A 19,186-nucleotide genomic window follows, 5' to 3' on the forward strand; every position below is an offset into this window, starting at 1 on the left:
AGGGTCAACAAGTCCCTTTCTATTTAGTAATATTCTCTACACTAAAAGGACTCTCATTCTCTTACTTGATCCTTTCTTTTTCTCTCATATTTATATCCCTTTTCTTGGAGGATGCCTCCATCCTGCCTTCAAAGAAAGAATAAACTTGAAATAAGAAAGATGGCATATCAATTTAGTATCATAGCTTACGATGAGAACAAACACTCTATAGCTTTAGGTAGGCCAGTCCAACCTATCCCTTTTACACGTACAAAATTAGGTAAGGAAACTAGAGACTTAGAGATAATAGATCTTTAAGTATTGAACGTACACACCAAATCTGACAACAGTCATAATCCATTTTGATCTCCAAGTCAACCCTACAAGTAGGAAAACATTCAAGTGGATTAATTATCTATAAATTAAGAAATTACTACGTGAAAATATCAAACCTATCTTCAACTCAAGGGGACAATATGGGAAGATATGGTGATAAGCATGATGGCTCAACTGCAGCTACAACTGAAATCAATTTAAGAAAGCATGATTTAGCAATGCCAAGCTATAGAAGGAGTACTCTAAAACTCCAGGAAGACCTTAGGCAACCCCTCCCTTCTACATTTACAAAACAAGGTAAGAATCAAAGGCTTGGATTTGAAAGATCTTCAAAGTGTGTTCACACAAAATTTAAGCTTGGCCAAAACCCATTTTGGCCTCCAAATCAACTCAGCAAGTATCAAACATTTGAGCCGATTATCTTCAAGGAAGGCTCAAGCTCAAGGGGACAACATAAAAGATTTATTGGTGAGAACGATGGCTCCAACTAAACTATGATTCATTTAATTTAACCAATTTGAACAACAATAAGAACACTAATATCAATTTAGCATAGTTGGAAGAAAGGGAGAAAAGTGCTGACTCATGTTCAGTCCCTTAAAGCTAATCCTTCAATCCAAAACATCCTAACAGGTATTACAATAACTTCAAGCTCCATCGATCTACACAACAATTTAATAGCAACAATTAACAAAACAAATCTTGAAAAAAACATGTTCTATGCCCCAATTGCTGCTTTCAACCCATGATCAGCGATGATAAAGTTTTAATTTAAATTTTGCCTTAAGCTAAACCAAGCCCAAGGATACTAGTATACAAGTCCGAATGGTAACAGTAAATGAAATCGATTTTTACCCCAAAGATGATATGACAGATGAATACTTTCATTCGACTTGCCCTTTGAACATCAACATTTTCAGGAAAACCCTATCAGCCCCTGTTTGCAGCAAAAAGAGAACAATCTTTGGCTCCTTTAGATCATCCTCAAGTCAAATATCAACTCAATTGGCCAGTAGCACCTAATTGCTGGCGTGTTCTACAAAACCTGAAATAACAATTTAGTGCTAGAGTATCATCTTCAATGAAATATCTAGAATTTACATTCATCCTAAAAGTCCTGACACACAATAACTTCTTTATATCTCCCCACATATGAAGCAAGGAGGTACAAGGATTCCAAAAATTACAACCACCACATAATCTTAGATACAACTAAGACAATAGTGGATTTGAGAAGTGAGGATTTGTAAAGATATGCACTAGATATAATCTAGCTTTATACACTCTTCGTCAAATAATTTTGGATTCCTCCAGATAGACCAACTTAGGCAATTATAAGTTCAGGACATACAATTTTCCGTGTAACAACTTATTTTTCATATCCGATCTGAATGGATCCTGATGGTGGACTTAATCTAAGTCCTAGCCAAATGAGCGCATATCAACTTTTACTATAGGGTATTTGTCTCTGGATACAAACATAACACTGGACTAGTCACATGCTGGTCATTTTTGGCTTATTCGAGATGTCTTGGTGCCACAATAAAAGCTGAATCAAACAAACATCTTCTTTTGTGCGTGTGCTAACTTTTAAAGTGATTCAATAGCACATGAAGGTCTTTTCTTATGTGAAACAATTACAATCATAACTTGTGGAAATTTATAGCACCAAGCATAGTTGAAGTCATACTGCATATAGAATGCTCAGTCAATCAAAGATCACAGGAAACTAAACCAAAGAACACTCAAGACACCAAGATAACTGGTGCAAACAAATATCATTGAAGGAGCAAGATAAATGAATGGAGTGCCAAGGAAAGCTAACCAATGGTCAAACTGCCTTTTGATTGAGTAGACTATAGTCTAAGATGCTTAAAAAAATTGGAAGACCAAAGAAAGGAAGGGGTCAACATGCCACATCAACATTTCTGACCATGTAAAGGACTTAATTAATACCTTGTCCAGCTAATCTTCAAAATTGTAATAGTGTATGGGATCAAATTCTATCGAGACCAGCTGAAAGAAGTTAAAGTTGGCTAAACAATATTGATGGCTAACCTTATGATGCAGCCTAACGGATAGGGAGGACCACCTCAATCCTAGCACACCAAGGACCCAAAAAAAGGGATCAACCAAGCTCTTATTAGTCCAACATGAGATCCTACAAATAAAAGTATAGTTTTAATTTATAACCCATATGTAATAGCCCAATGTAATGCATATTCCTTGTCAGTTATGGACATTGTAGTACTGTCTGGCCAAATTGTCTAAGATACTTCACTACTGGCAAATGCAACAGAGTCTATTTAACTCTTCATATTAGTCATTGCATTATTACTAATATCATTTTTAAATTATGTTGTGACCAACATATATTTACTATCATTTTATAAATAATGCATTAGTATGAGAATTGGACTATAATCACTATCACAGGCCTCAGTTGTTCATGTGATTTCAATGGTGGAAGTCTTTCCTTTAATCTTTAGAACTCATAATGTGCTCCAACTTCTTATAACCATTGGCAAGCTTTTCAAGTGTTCCTTCATGAGATCCAGTTTTGTGAAAAAATCACTGCATACTATGTGAAGATTGTTCTACGCCAAAATGGTGCAAGCTGCCCGACCACAGTTTGGATATGTTGTAGTCCCCATAGATCCTAATTTGCAACCGCCCAAAAACTCTTGATCAGAAAAGTGACAGAGTTTCTTAAACAATCATCAATATGTTTGAATTCTTGCTATGATGGCAACACTTCCAATAAGCAGCGCTGCTCGGTTCGCATTCACTGTTAGAAGATAGAAAAAACATGTACCTTACATCCGCAGGTGTAGATTCACAACAGTTGGTTGCATGTATGTCTGTTGGATGGAAAGTGCCATAGGTAAGTATGGATGGAAAAGGAACGAGCATATTTTTTTTGTCCTTGCTTCGGCACCACTAGTCTCGAGTCCTACATCAAACAAATCAGTGTCCAGTAAAACCATGTTAAAAAAATCTCCTTGATTCAGCTGTGCCCAAACAGTAGATCAAAATATATGGAATGATTCACCATTTTATTCCACAAAAGATCATACAGCTTCTCTAATTGAGTAATTAGTGGAATCAGACAGACTAAAGCATCAAAGTGAACAACTATGATCTATGGCATAAATAGACTGAAGTACCATAATGCAATATTAGCTGTCATGAAACCAAAGCAGTAATATATTTGTGAAAAAGAATCAATTAGTGATCAAGAAATCGAGTTGCAGCAGAAGTGGAAGCCAAACAAGAATAGCATATTTATGATCAGACCACAGCTTTCATGTAGCGACATGTGCAAGAGTCACTAAAAGCTGGAATCAAATATGAGCACGAGATTTACCTGGTTTTATCTTAAATTTCAAAACGTTTGGTTGCCTTCTCGAAATAAACTTTATTGGATGATCAGTGGAGTGCCTATGCCGGTCTGTTGATGAAATCAACTACAAATTGAATTTATAATTGCCATCAGAGGCCAACAATATATCAAAACAACAAAGAACTGAACTACAAATTGATAGCCCAAGCATACAAATTGTGCAAAAGAAAATCACGAAACTAATCAGATTCTGAAGGCTACCAAAATTAATTGTTTACTGTCACACCACTCAACAAGTATCAAATAAACACAGATGCATTAGCACAGGATTTCAGATCAAATACCCAGAGGGAAAGATGTTCAGATTGGAAAAAGGAAAGGTATTACTAGCAACTAATCACTCGCTTGGTCATGGTCAGGAACAAGGTTCAAAAAACCAGACCAGACCAATAGCCCGGGAACCATTTCATCTGCCAATTTAGCCCATGCTCAAAGACTTGAATATGGTCAAACCAGCAGAAAGTACATGAACCACAGGTTGAACCAATGGACCGCCAACATAATTCAAAGTTACTCAAAATTAATTATTCTGAGTGTAAAGTTATCTTCCTCTTCATCTGTAATTAGATAAGTCAAAAGTTCTTGCTCCCAGATTGGAACAATACCTTCGACCTCAAGTGTGTACTAAGATCAACACACTGAGAAGTGAGAAGTGAGAGTCTATGCATTTGAATTGAACGTAATTGTTCCCCAATGCAGCATTGCTTGAAAGCATTCCACAACATTGCCTAAACACTGGCAGTGATCTAATTTCTCACAAAGCTCTCTGCTCACCAGCGATCACTTTCAACCAAAACCTTTTCACTATCCTCCATCTTCCTGAATTGGACTCTGGGTGAGCTCCTTTCTCTCTATTTCTCTCTCACAAACATGATGATCAGATTCCCAATGGTTGCCATGGCAATCCCTCTCCTCAGACTAAGTCCATGATGTGCCTCTCCCCTTGGCCCCTCCATTCGCACTAGAGGTCCCTTACAGGATGGTCGCAAGAGTAAGCATGGAACCACACCACTTCTGCAATCATTAGCTTTTTCTGAAATGATGATAGAATTGGATTGTTGGTTTGGTGATTGTGACAAGGATCCTATTGTTAGACATGGTAACAATCAGCAGTCATGGAGAACTGAATTGCCAACCTCTTTTTCTCGATTTACAAGTTAATCACAACTGGAAATTTAACATATTTTAAAATTGTTGAATTATTTTTAATCACTAGGTCCATGTCATTAGGAATATTTAATAAAAATTAACTTTATAAGAGTAATCTTTGTGATGAAAAATATTTTGTTAAATTTACTTTCTGTTTTTCTGTAAACACAAAAAAATTACTGTTGATATTCAACAGATCCTTCGTCGAGACATGAATCAGAATTACCATTGTAAAAATAAATCTAGCATATCTGATCTCTTCCTGATCTAATTTTTCGCCTGACTTCAGATATAGTCTCTTCTTTGTATTGCACTTTCTTAAACTATATATTTATATATTTATTACGAACCTTTAAAGCTTGAACATTTCCTTCTTTTCTGCTGATGTCTGTCTGGTATTTTAAACACTGGTCAGTGTAGACTTACAGTGTGCTAGTCATCCTACTAGAGGGCAAGACTGAGCTCAATGACACTGCATTCATATAAGTAATCCAAACCTAGGTAGCAAGAAGGCAGAGGAAAAGAATGTGGTCAATGGTATCCAAGAAAATGCTATCAAGTTGCAGCAGAAGTGCAAGCCACGCCAAGCAAGGCCCCCTTGAAAGAGAAAAATGCTTCATTTGAATTCTGATACACTAATAGAGATCACCGGGTTAATAAATTATTGTTCTTACTTGCAGAGTAGTTATTAAGTTCTACAAGTAAATCCTTACAAACAACTCAAACAGTATATATATGCCATTATGCGTAACTCCAATACTAAGTGTCCTTAGCCTTTACAGCTAAATTCTTTAACTATTGTCTATCTTGTAGATGCACAAGAAGCTAAGTAAAAATTAAAGGAAACCTATTGTATGAGACTCCCATCAATACAAGGTCTAGGGAAAAATCAAAACACAAAGGTTTTTGTTAGTCGAAACCCTGTCACCTAGATCGCAAAGGAGAATTTGTACCAAGACCAACCCTCGAGAGCTAAGTAAAAAATTGAAAAAGGTAAACATAGATGAACTAATCAATGGCCAATTAGAAAGAAAATAAACCCGAAACGCATGCAATGTGATGTATATAAAGCTTTATGTAAGAGATACCAATAGATATTCTAAACAAAAACCTGATTAATAGACAAAGACCTTTTCATCATATCGAAAGAGTGACACATCAAAATACGGGGAAGGGCTTTGTGACTGACAAGTGTATGGTACTGAAGTCATCATCTTCTTCACAAACTGCCAAAAAAGAAGTAAATCAGATTACAGAGCTGGACTAGAAACAATAAAGTCCTGGATCATGTTGGATACCAATAACACGCTTTGACTACTACAAATTACAAATAAATATTAGGTAATAATGCTTTTGTTTAGTTAACATTTAGAAAAAAACTGTAACACTAATGGTACTTGGAGAATAAAAACAATATATTTAGCATCTGTATGTTCAACACAATATGAGCCCATTGGCAGTAGTGGTGCAAGGAGGGATAGAGGAAGATCAGAAGACTTTGATAGAAACCAACAGAAAGAGACTTAAATGGTCTATCCAATAACTAGATATGCTGTCTAGTGCCTCAATAGCAGTAAAAGGTTCAAGTAGCCTACTCAAATAATTAAGAAATTATGGCTAGTTATTCATGTTGTAGATTCAAGACAAAAAAAGGCTCTCTCATGAATGTCATGAGTCATGACTAACAATGTGCTATGAGGTGACTTCAAGTTAAGGAGGAAGTGGCAAAAAGTTGTGCTCTGTTGAAACCAAGTATTTCCATTTTGTTGAGATGTGACATGCCAGTCAGTGGTAATGTTGTTGTTGCTCCATGTTAAGCCAACTCATTTGAGATCAAATCCATTAATCCTATGTCTTCTCATTGTATAACTTGGGAATAACAATATATCAGATTCAAACAGCAAAGAATACCTATTTATGAAGAGAACTTATGTCAAACACTTCAAGAAATGAGGTTTACCTGTGAGAAACTGCTTTGTTTGTTTTTCATGCTCCAAAGTTGTTCAAGAGCATGGATATTATTGGAGTGGGATGAAATAAAATTAGCATGCACCGACTCTCTTGAGTTTGCATGAAAATGGTCATAGAATTGTTCAAACAAGGAATACAATTCTTCCGATGAATTCTGCAGACGAGATTGTGGACAAAATTATGGCAATGAGAATGTTCTCTACCAATGATACAATGAAAGAAGCCATTACCTGATAAAATGCAATGACCTCTGTTGTTTCCATGTTATACACAGCAAAAAAAGCTGGATGTTGATCAGTACTCCGAGAAACCTAAATTATTAAATTCATCAAGAGGATAGTAATTCACAAAAAAAAAGTACATATATGATTGAAAATGACCAATATATCAAAAAAATATCATTTTTGGCAATGTCCAAAAGTACAACAAGATACAAAAACTTACTCCTCCATCAACACTACCAAATTTGATTAGAAGATGATGACGATCCAAAAACTGAGCCTGTTCAGAGTACCCCTAAAAGTTACTGACTGCACTTATATAGACTAAGGAAATTAGAAAAAGAGAGAGAAGAGTAGAGGAGAGGAGAGAAACCAAAAATCAGGAATAAGAAAGAAAAACACATAAAGCTCCACATAACTAAAATTACAAAAATTCTTAGGAAGACATAAAAGAGTTTGGGTTGAGTTCTCACTTAAGTATGCATATGCTAATATGAACTTGAAACAAAGCTGTAACTGCTTACCTTCCACATGATGAGATCAACATAATCTTGGAAGTGAAAATAGAACTTCTTCTTAAGATGTTGAACCCTCTGGAACAAAAAGATATTTTAGATATATTTGATCAAGTATTTCATTATCAACCAAAAGATGTTGTAGCAGAGAATTGAGATGAAAAACAAGAATTCAAAACTATTGTGCACATTGATGTTTCCAATATCTAGAGATTTAAAATGTTTTTTTGACCTCAATGCTGCACAATTTATTGATCTATCATCTATTTCTACAATGTTCTCCAATATCTACCTAAGGTTTTAAAAGTTGATCGAACAGGTTGTGTCATCCAATATTTATTGATCCGATCAGAAATCAGCATCTGGATCAGGCAATTTCGTTCGGTTTGATCTGAAACCCTGCATACTGCATGGTGATACTACTGTACCAAGCAAACCATCTGACTTTATAACCAAGGATACCGAGCAGTCAGCTTCTCACCAAATACCCCTACCATTTATTTTTTTATTTTTTTGACAATATCTTTTTCTACTTCTATATTCCTCCCTGCTCCTCTCCCTCCTGATCCCCTTTCCATGTTGCTCATTACCTCACTGGCACCATCAATTCTTCCTGTCTCCAGTGCTCCTCCTCCTCCTTTGCTTTTCCTCCTCTTCCTTTGTTTCTTCCTCTTCTACCTCCTCAACCCCACTCCTCCTCCCCCTTCTTCTCTCCCTCTTTCTCTTTGATTTGTCCCGACTGGCAACATCAATATATTGTGTGTCAGTGATCAGTACATACCACACTGAATGAAACTTGAATCCTTGGTCACACTTTGTTCTTATATTAATCAAGGTTGTTAATCTCACTTTTATGTAGAATTGATAGAGGATCCATAAATTTGAACCATAAGACTGGATCAAAGGATCAGAATATGCTAACCTACTCAAATGCATGGTATGCATTTTTTAATAGTATCGCCTGGTACAGGCGGTACGTACCGGTCCGATGGCATACCGGTATGTGGACCGCGCGCTACCGGACGGAACGTGCTATAATGCTACAGTGCTATGCGGACTGCCCGCTATGGCACTATAGCACGTTCCGTCCGGTAGCGGGCGGTCCACATACCGGTATGCCGTCAAACCGGTACATACCGCCTAGTACGGGCGGTACTATTCGAAATTGCATACCATGGTTTAAAGGGAATAATTTAGAAAATACCTTTAACTAAAAAACTTATTACTGTAGGGTATTTGAATGACCATATAGGGAGAATTTATGGTGAATTTAAAGGAGTGTGTGTGAGGGCTTTAGATAAAGGGAGTAGAACAAATTGTGGTATGATTTTAGATTCTTTTTGCATCTTATGATCTCATTACTCACTTCAAGAAAAGATATGAACATTTGATTACTTGTAGAACAACTACTAGTTTGACAATCTTTCAAAGGCAAAGTTTTTTTGACAAACTTATATTCAAACCAAGGATTGAAATTTCGTATCATACCAATATACCGAGTTTTGCTCAGTATGATATGGTACGGGAGTACCAAGAGGTATGTCAGGGCATACCGAGCAGTATATATATATATATATATATATATAATATAAAAAATCTAAAAAGGAGGCATACGTTGCCTCGACGACATCGCCTCCTCCTCTTCTCCTCATCACCTTAATGCGGTCTCCTTCATCTCCTCATCTGCGACGTTCGGCGAAGAAGACGGCAAAGACGTCAAAGGCCGTAAACATCTCCGGCCTTCGGCGAAGAACGTGGCGAAGGCCGCATACATCTCCGGCCTTCAGCGAAGAACACGACGAAGAAGAAGTCGCAGAATCACAAACGAGGTGATGAAGGAGATCACCTCTTCTACTACTCTAGCTACCACCTGGTTGTTACCTCTTGGATTGGGATTGTCGAGTGAGGGCGGCGCCAAATCGGGACGCATCGTGGTTCTCCCGATTCTCCATCTTCTTCGAACGCTCTCTCTTTCTTCTTCCTTCTCCCTCGACACTTCTTCTTCCCTCGCCATAGCCAAGCTGATATCGCCTGGTAGCGGGCAATCACAGTTGAAAGTTACCACCCGAAACAGGGCAATCACAGTCAAAAGTTACTGCCCGAAACAAGGCGATAACGGTCGAAATTTCGACCGTTACTGTCTGATACAGTCCTGTATCATCCGATACAGGGCTATATCAAGCGTTCTACCCAGTAGCAGGCGGTCCGCGTATCGGTCTACTGGCAGACCGGTACGTACCACCCGGTAAGGGTGGTACCATTCAAAATTTAGAACCTTGGTTCAAATTTCAATCTCCAATTGCCCATGTAAAATTGCTGCCTGGCAACACTTACTAAAAATTAACTTCAAACCCAACATAGCTAGTTGTGATACCAAGAAAGTTGGTTGATTCAGAAATATGCAAGAGAATTTGAAGAGAGGTTTGCTAGCATACCAAAATTGGATCTGCTTCTTCACTCCATGCTTTGCGAAAAATAAAAGAAAGCAAACGTTGCTTGATACCAGTAAGGAAAGAGTTTGCTTGTGCAACCGGCTGGTGATGAATGCCATTAGCCGATTCATGAACACTTCCGACTGGTTTGCTTTTATTTGGAACTGTCATGCACTGAAGAAAATGAATATTGACATCATTTGTCACCATGTTATCATCAAAGAAATCAGAAGCACAACAAAACTTGAATTTAAGAAATTGCAGTTACAACTTCAAAACCAAACCATTCTAATAAATGTACAACAGCAATGAAATTGACTGGAACAAAGTAGCTGAAGAAAAATGTAAATTTAGTACTTTCAGGAAAACAGTAGCAACCAAACCAAAAATTTGCCTATGGAGCATCAAAACAAGGTTCTCAATTTTGAATACCTAATCCATGCCAGTCCATGGCGTACAAAAACATGGTACGCATGTGCCATGCATAGGTTTTCGCAGGTTTCGACTGATCAAGACCCTAAAAAGTCCCTGTTTTAGGGTTTTCCCTACTTCTCATGGTCAATACAAACAAGATTCATAAAATTAAACTGTTTTTAGTCTACAAAACAACAAATATTGCAATGAAGCATATCAAAGAAGGAATATAGGCTATATCTAAAAAAGTACATTGTAATATTGTATACACAAACAAATTATCTTTTCTAAGCAATTAAGCATAAAAAATTTAAATATAATGATAGTCATGAGTCCATGGAGGGTGGGTTTGATCCTTTGTGTGATGAAACTGTAGATCGATGTGACCCATAGATTGCAATACCACCCAGTGTGGTACGATACAAGTGGTACTGACAATGGAATATCAAAACAAGGATCTCAATTTTGAATATCGGACTAATGCCTCCATAGTCTGACCAAGTCTGGCACATGCTGGCATACAAAGACAAGGTAGGCCCAGCATGTGCCATGCATAGGTTTTTGCCAGTTTTGACTGATCAAGAGTCTAAAAAATCTCTATTTAAGTTTTCTTTCCCTACTTTTCATGGTAAAGACAAACAAGGTTCAAAAAATTAAAGGGATTTTAGTCTGCAAAACAACATGTATTGCAATGAAACATATATCACAAAAGTAATATAGGCTATATCTAAAAGAATACACTGTATACACCAACAAATTATCTCTTCAAAAGGCATTAAACATAATAAACTTCAAATATAATGATTGTCATGATTCCATCGAAGGTGGGTTGAATCCTTTATGTGATGAAACTGTAGGTCGATATGATCCAACAGATTGCAAGACCACCAACTGTGCTAGTATTGACCACTCAGACAGGGGACTGGTATAGGAAGAAGCTAAAACCAACTGGTCCCAGTATACATGGTACCACCCAATATAAGCCTTGTGCAAGTATGTACCGGCAGCAACCTTACCTAGGAGGGTGAAGCTACCAACTAATTGTTAATTATATGTAGGCACCTTCATATGCACCTAAACAAAGCCCCCACACACCCCATTCACCCCCTCTTTAACTCTCTTTCATGAAGATCATTAGGGGAGGTTGATTTCCACAAGAAAAGTATAAATCAAGATCTTATTCATTTCCTCTTCAAATTAAGGTAATTCCAAATCGAATCTCTAGGAAGTCAGATGCATGCAATTAGGTTACAGTTTATGTTTATTCTTGCATGCTTAGACTAAGTTTCAAAATTTAGACTTCATGTAGGGCTTAATGCAATCTCTAGACTCAGTGGATCCAGCAAAATAGGTTAGAGTTTATGTTTATTCTTGCATGTTTAGGTTAAATTTCAAATTTCAGACCTAATTTAGGGCCTACTGTAATCTCAAGATTTTGGTTGATCTAACCTAGATCCATGAAGATCAAGCCTAGATCTGAATGAAATTAGCCCAGATCTATATTAGTTTAGGTTTGATCCATGCAGATCTATCTTAGATGAACCAAAATCTAGGCTACATCCATTTGGATGTAGCCTTAATCTGCATGGATCTAGCCTTGATCCACATGGATCTAGCCTTGACCACATGGATCAAGCCATATCTATAGCTAGGCCAACCATGTGTAGGGCCCTAGATCATATGGGCACACCTTGGTCACTGTGGAATATCCCTAGATTTGATTAAGGCATCTGAGGTCTGATCTTAAGGGGTTTGGAGCAAGTTTCCTGGTTTAAAGGAGCTTCATACTTGAATTTTAACAAAGATACAGCAGTTTTTCGAATTTGAAGGATTCCAGCTTGAAAAAAAGTATAAACCATCTACATAAATCTCAAAGCGTGTTGAAGGAAGATATCTAGAGTTTCCAGGACTTCTCCAAGGCCAAAGCCAATAAAAGAACAACGCCACAAAAGAAACCTTTTATCTCTTAGTTGACCTATGTATGCATCTTTTGATGTTTGTAGGCTATTTCATGATCTGGTTCGTATCCGTATGCTGGTTTCTCAAAGACTACGTATTTAAATAGAGGAAGCTCTTAGGAACACGTATTCTTCTGTTACTCCTTCACATAAGCATCTGCATGTTGGGCATACTTTATAATTAACTATCATTAGAAAAAGAGAAGGAATATACAAAGACTAAAAAGACCTGAAAGCTATGTTTTTGCAGCAAATGAATGTACCTCTTTAAAGTATTTAATATTGGACAAACAAGTAATAATCAGCAATGTTTATCAGATTCTGCCAAGCCATGACGGAATCAATGCATGCACAAAGAAACACTAAATGCTTGCAGTTAAAGAAAGATGCAAATGCTACATCTTATTCCACACAGCAAGGTGAAAAAAATATGGTCATAGCTCGACATGTAATTCTTACAATATCACTGGCAAGCCATCAGCCACAGTTATGAAACAAAAGCAGATCTAATCATCTAAAAAAGATAATGAACCTTTTTTTTCTGCAAAGTGGCAAAGGGGATTGATCTTGCTATCAACAACAAGATTTTTGCTGGTTAAACTAGCTAACATATTCAAAAAAACATTATTGAATGAGATTTTGAGCTATCATTCTTTGGTCGGTAGATCTGGTGGAAAATTCTTCTTTGATTTTTACTCAAATGGCACATAGGCAAATATGAGGGAGCATCTAGCTGCAGCAATAAAACGAAAAGTGCAATATAATAAAAATAAGGCAAGTGCATTTGAGTATTTGATGAGTACAATTTGATTACTTGCATAGAGACAGGATACTGATCTTGATGAATGAAAAAAACTCACCTGAGCATGAGAGTTGAGAAATAACTCATCATCCTCTAGGCAGAATGAACCAATATTCCGCACATCAACTAGGTTTCCAGAATCCCTAACTTGAAGAATATGTATTGTCTGATATCTTAGGGACATTATACACAATAAATCTTCATACAAGAAAACCCCCATGCTATGAGCTAGGTTGACAAAATCATTGCAAAACGACTTCTCATCCATTACCACTCCGTCTTTAAGTCTGACAAGAATATATCAAATTAACAAATTATTAGAAAAATTGTGAAACTTTAGAAGCTTCATGATCTAACAAAGAAAAAAATATTGTGAATAGAACTTGATTCCCTTAAGTAACTTAAGTCAAAGTACCTTACAAGGTGAAATGTTATTTTTTCTATTGAAGGGACTCCATGAATTGCACCCTCAATAGCAGGAACTTCATGACTTTGTGCGGTGGATGTTGCAAACAAGCCAAATTGAGGATCCTCCAAATAAAGAAAAAAGTCTTTGCAAATAAATTCACTGCTAGATCCTAGTGATACAGTGTATAGCTGGGTAAAGAAGCTGTCAAACTTCTTTGCTTTCTGGGTCAAACTCTGGTAATCACAATTTTCTCCTTTGAATGAAAATGACAACCATGTGGGTCTGTAAACTATGATATCTTGGAGGTTCCTGCTAAAACTTACAAGGTACCGACCATCATCCGTGATCTTACGCAATGAGTGATCTGGACAATCAATATCACTTATAGTACAGCTAGGAACCAGATTCTCATAAAAATGTCTAACCAAATTAATCTGCAGAAAGTAATCAACAAGTTAAATTTTGTCCAGATATTGTCAATTAAAATAAACTCAGACACCCAGCAGATAATGGTATTATGAATCAGAGATAGTAAAGACAATGCAGGAGGAGCATTAGATAATTCTAACAGAAGTGAAAATGTTATTAGTAAATGTCAACATCATTAAAAGATCTTTATCATATCATTCCCCAAATCAAGGTTTAAGAAACTATCCACCGACCTATCAGAATTTACTTATCCACCAGCAACGGATTGTGAACCAGGCAATTTCGCCAAGTTCAATCCAATATGAGTTGTACTGTGCAATAAGCTTACCATACTGGGCTTCCTGGTAAGGAGATCAGCACCAGATGCTACCTGGTAGTAAGCTTAGTATCTGATACAGGTACCTTTTTTTTATTTTTGCCAGTTGCAATAGCTATCCCTTTTTGCTTTTTCTTTTTCTTTCTTTCTCTTTCTATCAAGCACTCTCTCTTCTTTTTTCTCTCTCTCTCAAAGTGATCTCTTTCCCCCAATGTGCTCTTTATCCTCCCCTCCACCTCCTACTCATCTGGGTTACCACCTCCTACTCCTCAACGTCCTCTTCCACTTCTACCTCCTTTGACTTCTCCGCCTCTGACATCAGTGATATCTCTCCCCCAATGTGATCTCTTTCCCCCAATGTGCTCTTTATCCTCCTCCCCACTTTTCTCCCTCTTTCTCCCTGGTCAAAACCTGTACTGAGTGCCGGAACACTGAACTGTACAGAGACTATACCTATTTGACCGCCGACTGGTATCAGCACAAGATCAAGAGCAGAAAATTGAAGAACTGGATCCGATGTGACAGTTAACTTGCAGCTAAGATATCATGATAGTAACCCATCCAAAGATAGGATAGATGTGCGACTGACAAATTTGTGTTGGTCAGCAGATGGCACTGTATATTATGTCATTGTGTGTCAACATAGACATACTTGTGGCATAAGATGAGGGGAAGAACTTGATTTTAGAATCCATCCATAAAAGAAAGAAGAGAGCAGCAACTAAACTGGTACCAACACAATTTGCCGACATGGTAAGATTCAGTGCATAAGGCAATCCCTAAAATAGTACAACTCCTTTTTAGGAAACTAAACAAAGATCAGGAGCAGCAAAAATTATCAGATGATGCAAAAACAAAAAGCAAATATCTGATAGGAATCAACAAAATATGATGGTTTATTCTACCTGTATGGGAGAGTCAACCTATAACATGAATTCTCTATAAAAGAATCTGTGTTTCATTAGGCTGGTTTGCCTTTTGGCTCATATAAGTATTTCTTCTAAGTTTCTAACCACTAATCTAGTTCTTCCCATTAACAGTTCCTAGTAAGCCTTTCCACTCTAATTTCATAATCTATTATAGGTTTAAACCACCAAGCCTCTCCATTTTGCACTAAACTATAATATATAAGTCGAAATGAGATGTACTCATTTTTCAACACTTCTACAATAACAGTTACAGAAGTAGAAATCTTACCCATATGCACCATACGACCTGATTTAGAAATATGCCATTACACTATATCAGGCTCACTCATAATTTCCTCTCTAGAATTAAGTACCAACTGCAATAATGGCCATACAGACTTCCCATGCAATGTCAAAACTTTCAAAGTTTCACTTCCAGCCTCACCATAACAAAAACCAAAGTAAGATAAAGCACCATCCTTAAGATTTGAATGTTCCCTACAAAGATCTTGTTGCTTCAGTTTGAATCATTTACCTTTGAACTCATGGTTTTAGGCTTCCATTCTTGCATAAATTCAGCTTAATCCTACAAAATTCCTTTTATGACCAAGGCATTTGCAGAAAGAACATAATCAGGCAACCGTTCATAGATCACCTGTTGCTCATAAACCAGGCTAGAAGGATCTTCAACCATTATGAATTTTTAACAATCTTTCTTTTTCAAAGCCCATTACACTTTCGACTGCATTTCCATTTTATTTGTTTTATCTGTTATTTACCAGAGTAATCTAAGACCACAGATATCTTTTGCACTGGGTACTATAAAGACTTGTATATATGAACCCAGCCTTCCCTTTAAGTTCTTTAATATGGTTAAAATAATAAAGACTTATGAGACTTTTGTTTATAATTTCTTCTAACATGTGCACAGCCCTGATGAAGTCTAGCAAGATGTAGAAACTAGAAAGGCCATTGAGACACAATCCTATCCTCCAACAAGTCAGTCATCTACTAACTGTGTCACAAGAATTTAAGTCATAGCCATCCAAGAAGCACAGTGAGAACAAAGGTCATTGCCAACTCAATTCATTGTTGTTTCAGTTTGACAAGAGGAAACCATCGCAATAGCAAGGATCATATTATCCGAAATAAAATTAATATCACAAACTTTCCATGTAACGAATAAATGGTTTGACTAGGAATGTTACTCTTACAGTAAAAATCATAATAGAATGGTGCATAGTTTGGGCAGGAATATTGCACTTAGTCGTGCTCAATCTGGAAAAGACCCATGTAGCTTACCCCATTCAGCTGAGACCCTATCGCTTGTTTTATCTTGTTTTTCCAAACAAGAAGCAAGCAACTCTTTTGTATTGTGGCCCCAAATCAACAAAAATAGGATATCTATTGAACTCCATGATCTTAATTACAAAAAACCCAAGAAGAAAAGCACATTCTTACATGTGCGTGTATGTATCTTCTTTTTTTGAAGGGTTGCTAAGGATGGGGAAGGGAGAGTGGGATGGTGCTTTAACTCATCCAGTTACATATAATGATGCATTCAAGATCCAAACAGTTAATACAAGCCCATGGTCCAAACTTCATATAACTCACACAAGCAAGTGGGAGGTGACTCAGGAACAAATTTTTAAAGCTTGTCTTATAGCCAATATCAATAACTAATATCAATCAAATGAATTGCAAGCTAAGTTTTGCCATGTTCTTTTCAAATAGAGAACTTGAGACCAATAAGAATCTCTTGAGAGGAAAGTGGATATCAATTGAATAAATATGAACTACCAAGTTCAGAATGTGCTAATCCTAGACTACCAAAACTTCTTATATCAATGAGTTCTCTTTTCCAACGAAAGTATAACAAGCCCATTAAAACTAGAATAAGCACCAACGACCCTAAATTTAAGCAAGGAACAATCTAGTGAGAGTGATGTCACCACTGTGTTCATATTATTCCACAATAAGGCTTACATGGTTAGCAGTTACCAGCAACTCTGCTCCTCTAGTATTATGTGTTAAGTCATCCGCTGATCTTCGAAGGGCTAATTTGTTTGTAATCATAGCCCAATCCAAGAATGCTTTGTTTCCCTAACCCGACATATATGAAGGTTTGATGTGGGAAAATATTTTATATCAGTCAAACGCCGACGTCTGGTAACACCAACTCTCTTGATAGATTTATTCAGCATCTCACCAGACTGAAATACCGACAGGTCGATCCAGATGAGCTTGGAACATGCAATTCAGCTCAAATGACCTCGGCGTACCTATGTAGGCAGGACCCAGGAAATCTGCAAGCCACAAATCAGCACCCAGCATGCAATGAATATGCACTCTAGTTTGGATGGGGCACAGATCGGTAAGTGTTATGGTGCCTTGGTAAAGCCGAGTTTGTACTATCCAACCTGCATTTTTATAATCCAAGCTCAAACCTACAGAGAAACTATGTCAGCCTGGTATATGGCATCAAAAGAGGTTCAGTGTCTTCCTCTAATTGCAGACCGACTCGGTCATCAAGATTTTACCAAATAAAAAAAACATATCAGAGCTACATCTATTCGTTGTCATCGTGTAGATAAGAGGATTTTCTCCAACGCTACATTATCATTCTCCTGCCACTATAAAGAATTGCCTCCATGAGGTAAAAAAGACACTAACCAACAACAAGCACACAGAGACAACAAGAAGTTCCTTCTCTTGTTCTTCCATAGCTGACGCTCTCAAAGCTCTAGCTTCTTAGTAGAGAGTATCTCCTAACTATGCTTCTTTTTGTTTTGCAGGTTCCTCAATGCTATGAGGTGGATGTGCTCTCAGACTTGAACCTACAACACTCTGGAGCCTTGGCCTCCGGCCCATTCTGTGGTGCTACATGAGTTTGGGACGTTGCCGATTCAAATAAAAGGATCTGGTCGAATCCATCCTCTCCCTTTCGGATGGATGACCAAAACCTGACCCCATCAAGGTCAAAAGTTCAAAAGCGAAGTAAAATACGAATTGCTAAAGGTGAGAAGAACTTTCCACATGTATGATTTATCGTACGTTAGTATGTCCAGCGTTTCACAATTCTAACATCACAAGGATTTAACATGAATATCTGCCAATCCAGGTAATAAAGTCATTTATTTGGGATTTTGGCAATCTTTGCTGTTGAGATGTGGGAAAAAGAATGATGACATGGAGAGATCCTGGTCCTAATCGGAAACTGACGCAAACGATAGCAGTAGAATCACAAGGAGGAGGAGGAGGAGCAAGAGAGCGTACGCTTGCACCAGGGCGAGGGGTGAGGATTTGGCGCTCGAAGACCCTGGCAGCGACGTTGGTGCCCCTGAACATCGATGCTACCGCAGGCCACCGGGGGAGGAAGAGAAGCCGCGCGCCGGAATCGAGATGGGGAAGGCGCGACTGTGGCCGAGACGCGCATTCCTCTCTAAGGCCGCACCTGTGCGCAGAAATTGGAATCGTGGTGGTGGTGGTGGAGTTGTGGCGGTGGTGTTAGGGTAACAGCAGGAGGAGCTTTTCGTGTGGCACTTGCTTCCACTCGAGTGAGGCCCCCGTGGACGTCGTGCCTCCGCCAACAGCGTCGCTTCTCGCCAGGCAAAGTTTGTGAGGACGAAAGAGTGACACGGAGGGAGAACGAGAGAGACGCCCGAGGTAGGGAACACCACGACTCGATCGACACAGAGATGCAACCCGAGTCCGCAGACCACCCGCACCACGTTCGAGATCAGATCACAAGTCGAAAAGGTTTGATTTATCCGAAATTACGTATATACCCTCCCAAACAGCTTCTTTACTTTTAAGCCAACAATGCAAGTTGACAAGCACTTTTAGTAATAGCTATCATCGACAACACCTAAGCTTATTTGGTGTGGTATTCTCGTCTAGAGTGAAGAGGTTATATGATTCAATTTTTAAGATGCTTACCACAT

At 37.8% G+C, this 19,186-nt stretch overlaps 1 protein-coding gene across 7 annotated transcripts; it reads right to left on the bottom strand.

Moving 5' to 3' along the window:
• Nucleotides 1-145: 145 nt before the first annotated feature.
• Nucleotides 146-18,878, bottom strand: LOC135586771 (light-mediated development protein DET1-like). 7 transcript variants are annotated; one of them, XR_010488513.1, is made up of 13 exons: nt 18,519-18,877; nt 13,596-14,023; nt 13,239-13,467; nt 10,010-10,180; nt 7,584-7,652; nt 7,283-7,339; nt 7,069-7,149; nt 6,828-6,992; nt 5,998-6,093; nt 3,683-3,782; nt 3,131-3,268; nt 2,374-2,476; nt 146-359 (listed from the first exon to the last, which is right to left on the bottom strand). XR_010488513.1 is itself a non-coding variant. In XM_065116496.1 (12 exons), the coding sequence occupies exons 1-11, from the start codon at nt 18,588-18,590 to the stop codon at nt 3,132-3,134; spliced, it is 1,605 nt and encodes a 534-aa protein (XP_064972568.1). In that variant the 5' UTR covers nt 18,591-18,877; the 3' UTR covers nt 146-359; nt 3,131. The 7 variants fall into 7 exon arrangements, 4 of the variants coding, with proteins under 4 accessions (XP_064972568.1, XP_064972564.1, XP_064972565.1 ...); XR_010488512.1 differs by lacking the exon at nt 146-359 and adding an exon at nt 884-1,360; XM_065116496.1 differs by lacking the exon at nt 2,374-2,476.
• Between the last annotated feature and the right edge of the window lie 308 nt (nt 18,879-19,186).

The sequence above is a fragment of the Musa acuminata genome, chromosome BXJ2-7 (assembly GCF_036884655.1).
Source record: "Musa acuminata AAA Group cultivar baxijiao chromosome BXJ2-7, Cavendish_Baxijiao_AAA, whole genome shotgun sequence".
In the NCBI taxonomy this organism is placed as follows: domain Eukaryota; kingdom Viridiplantae; phylum Streptophyta; class Magnoliopsida; order Zingiberales; family Musaceae; genus Musa; species Musa acuminata.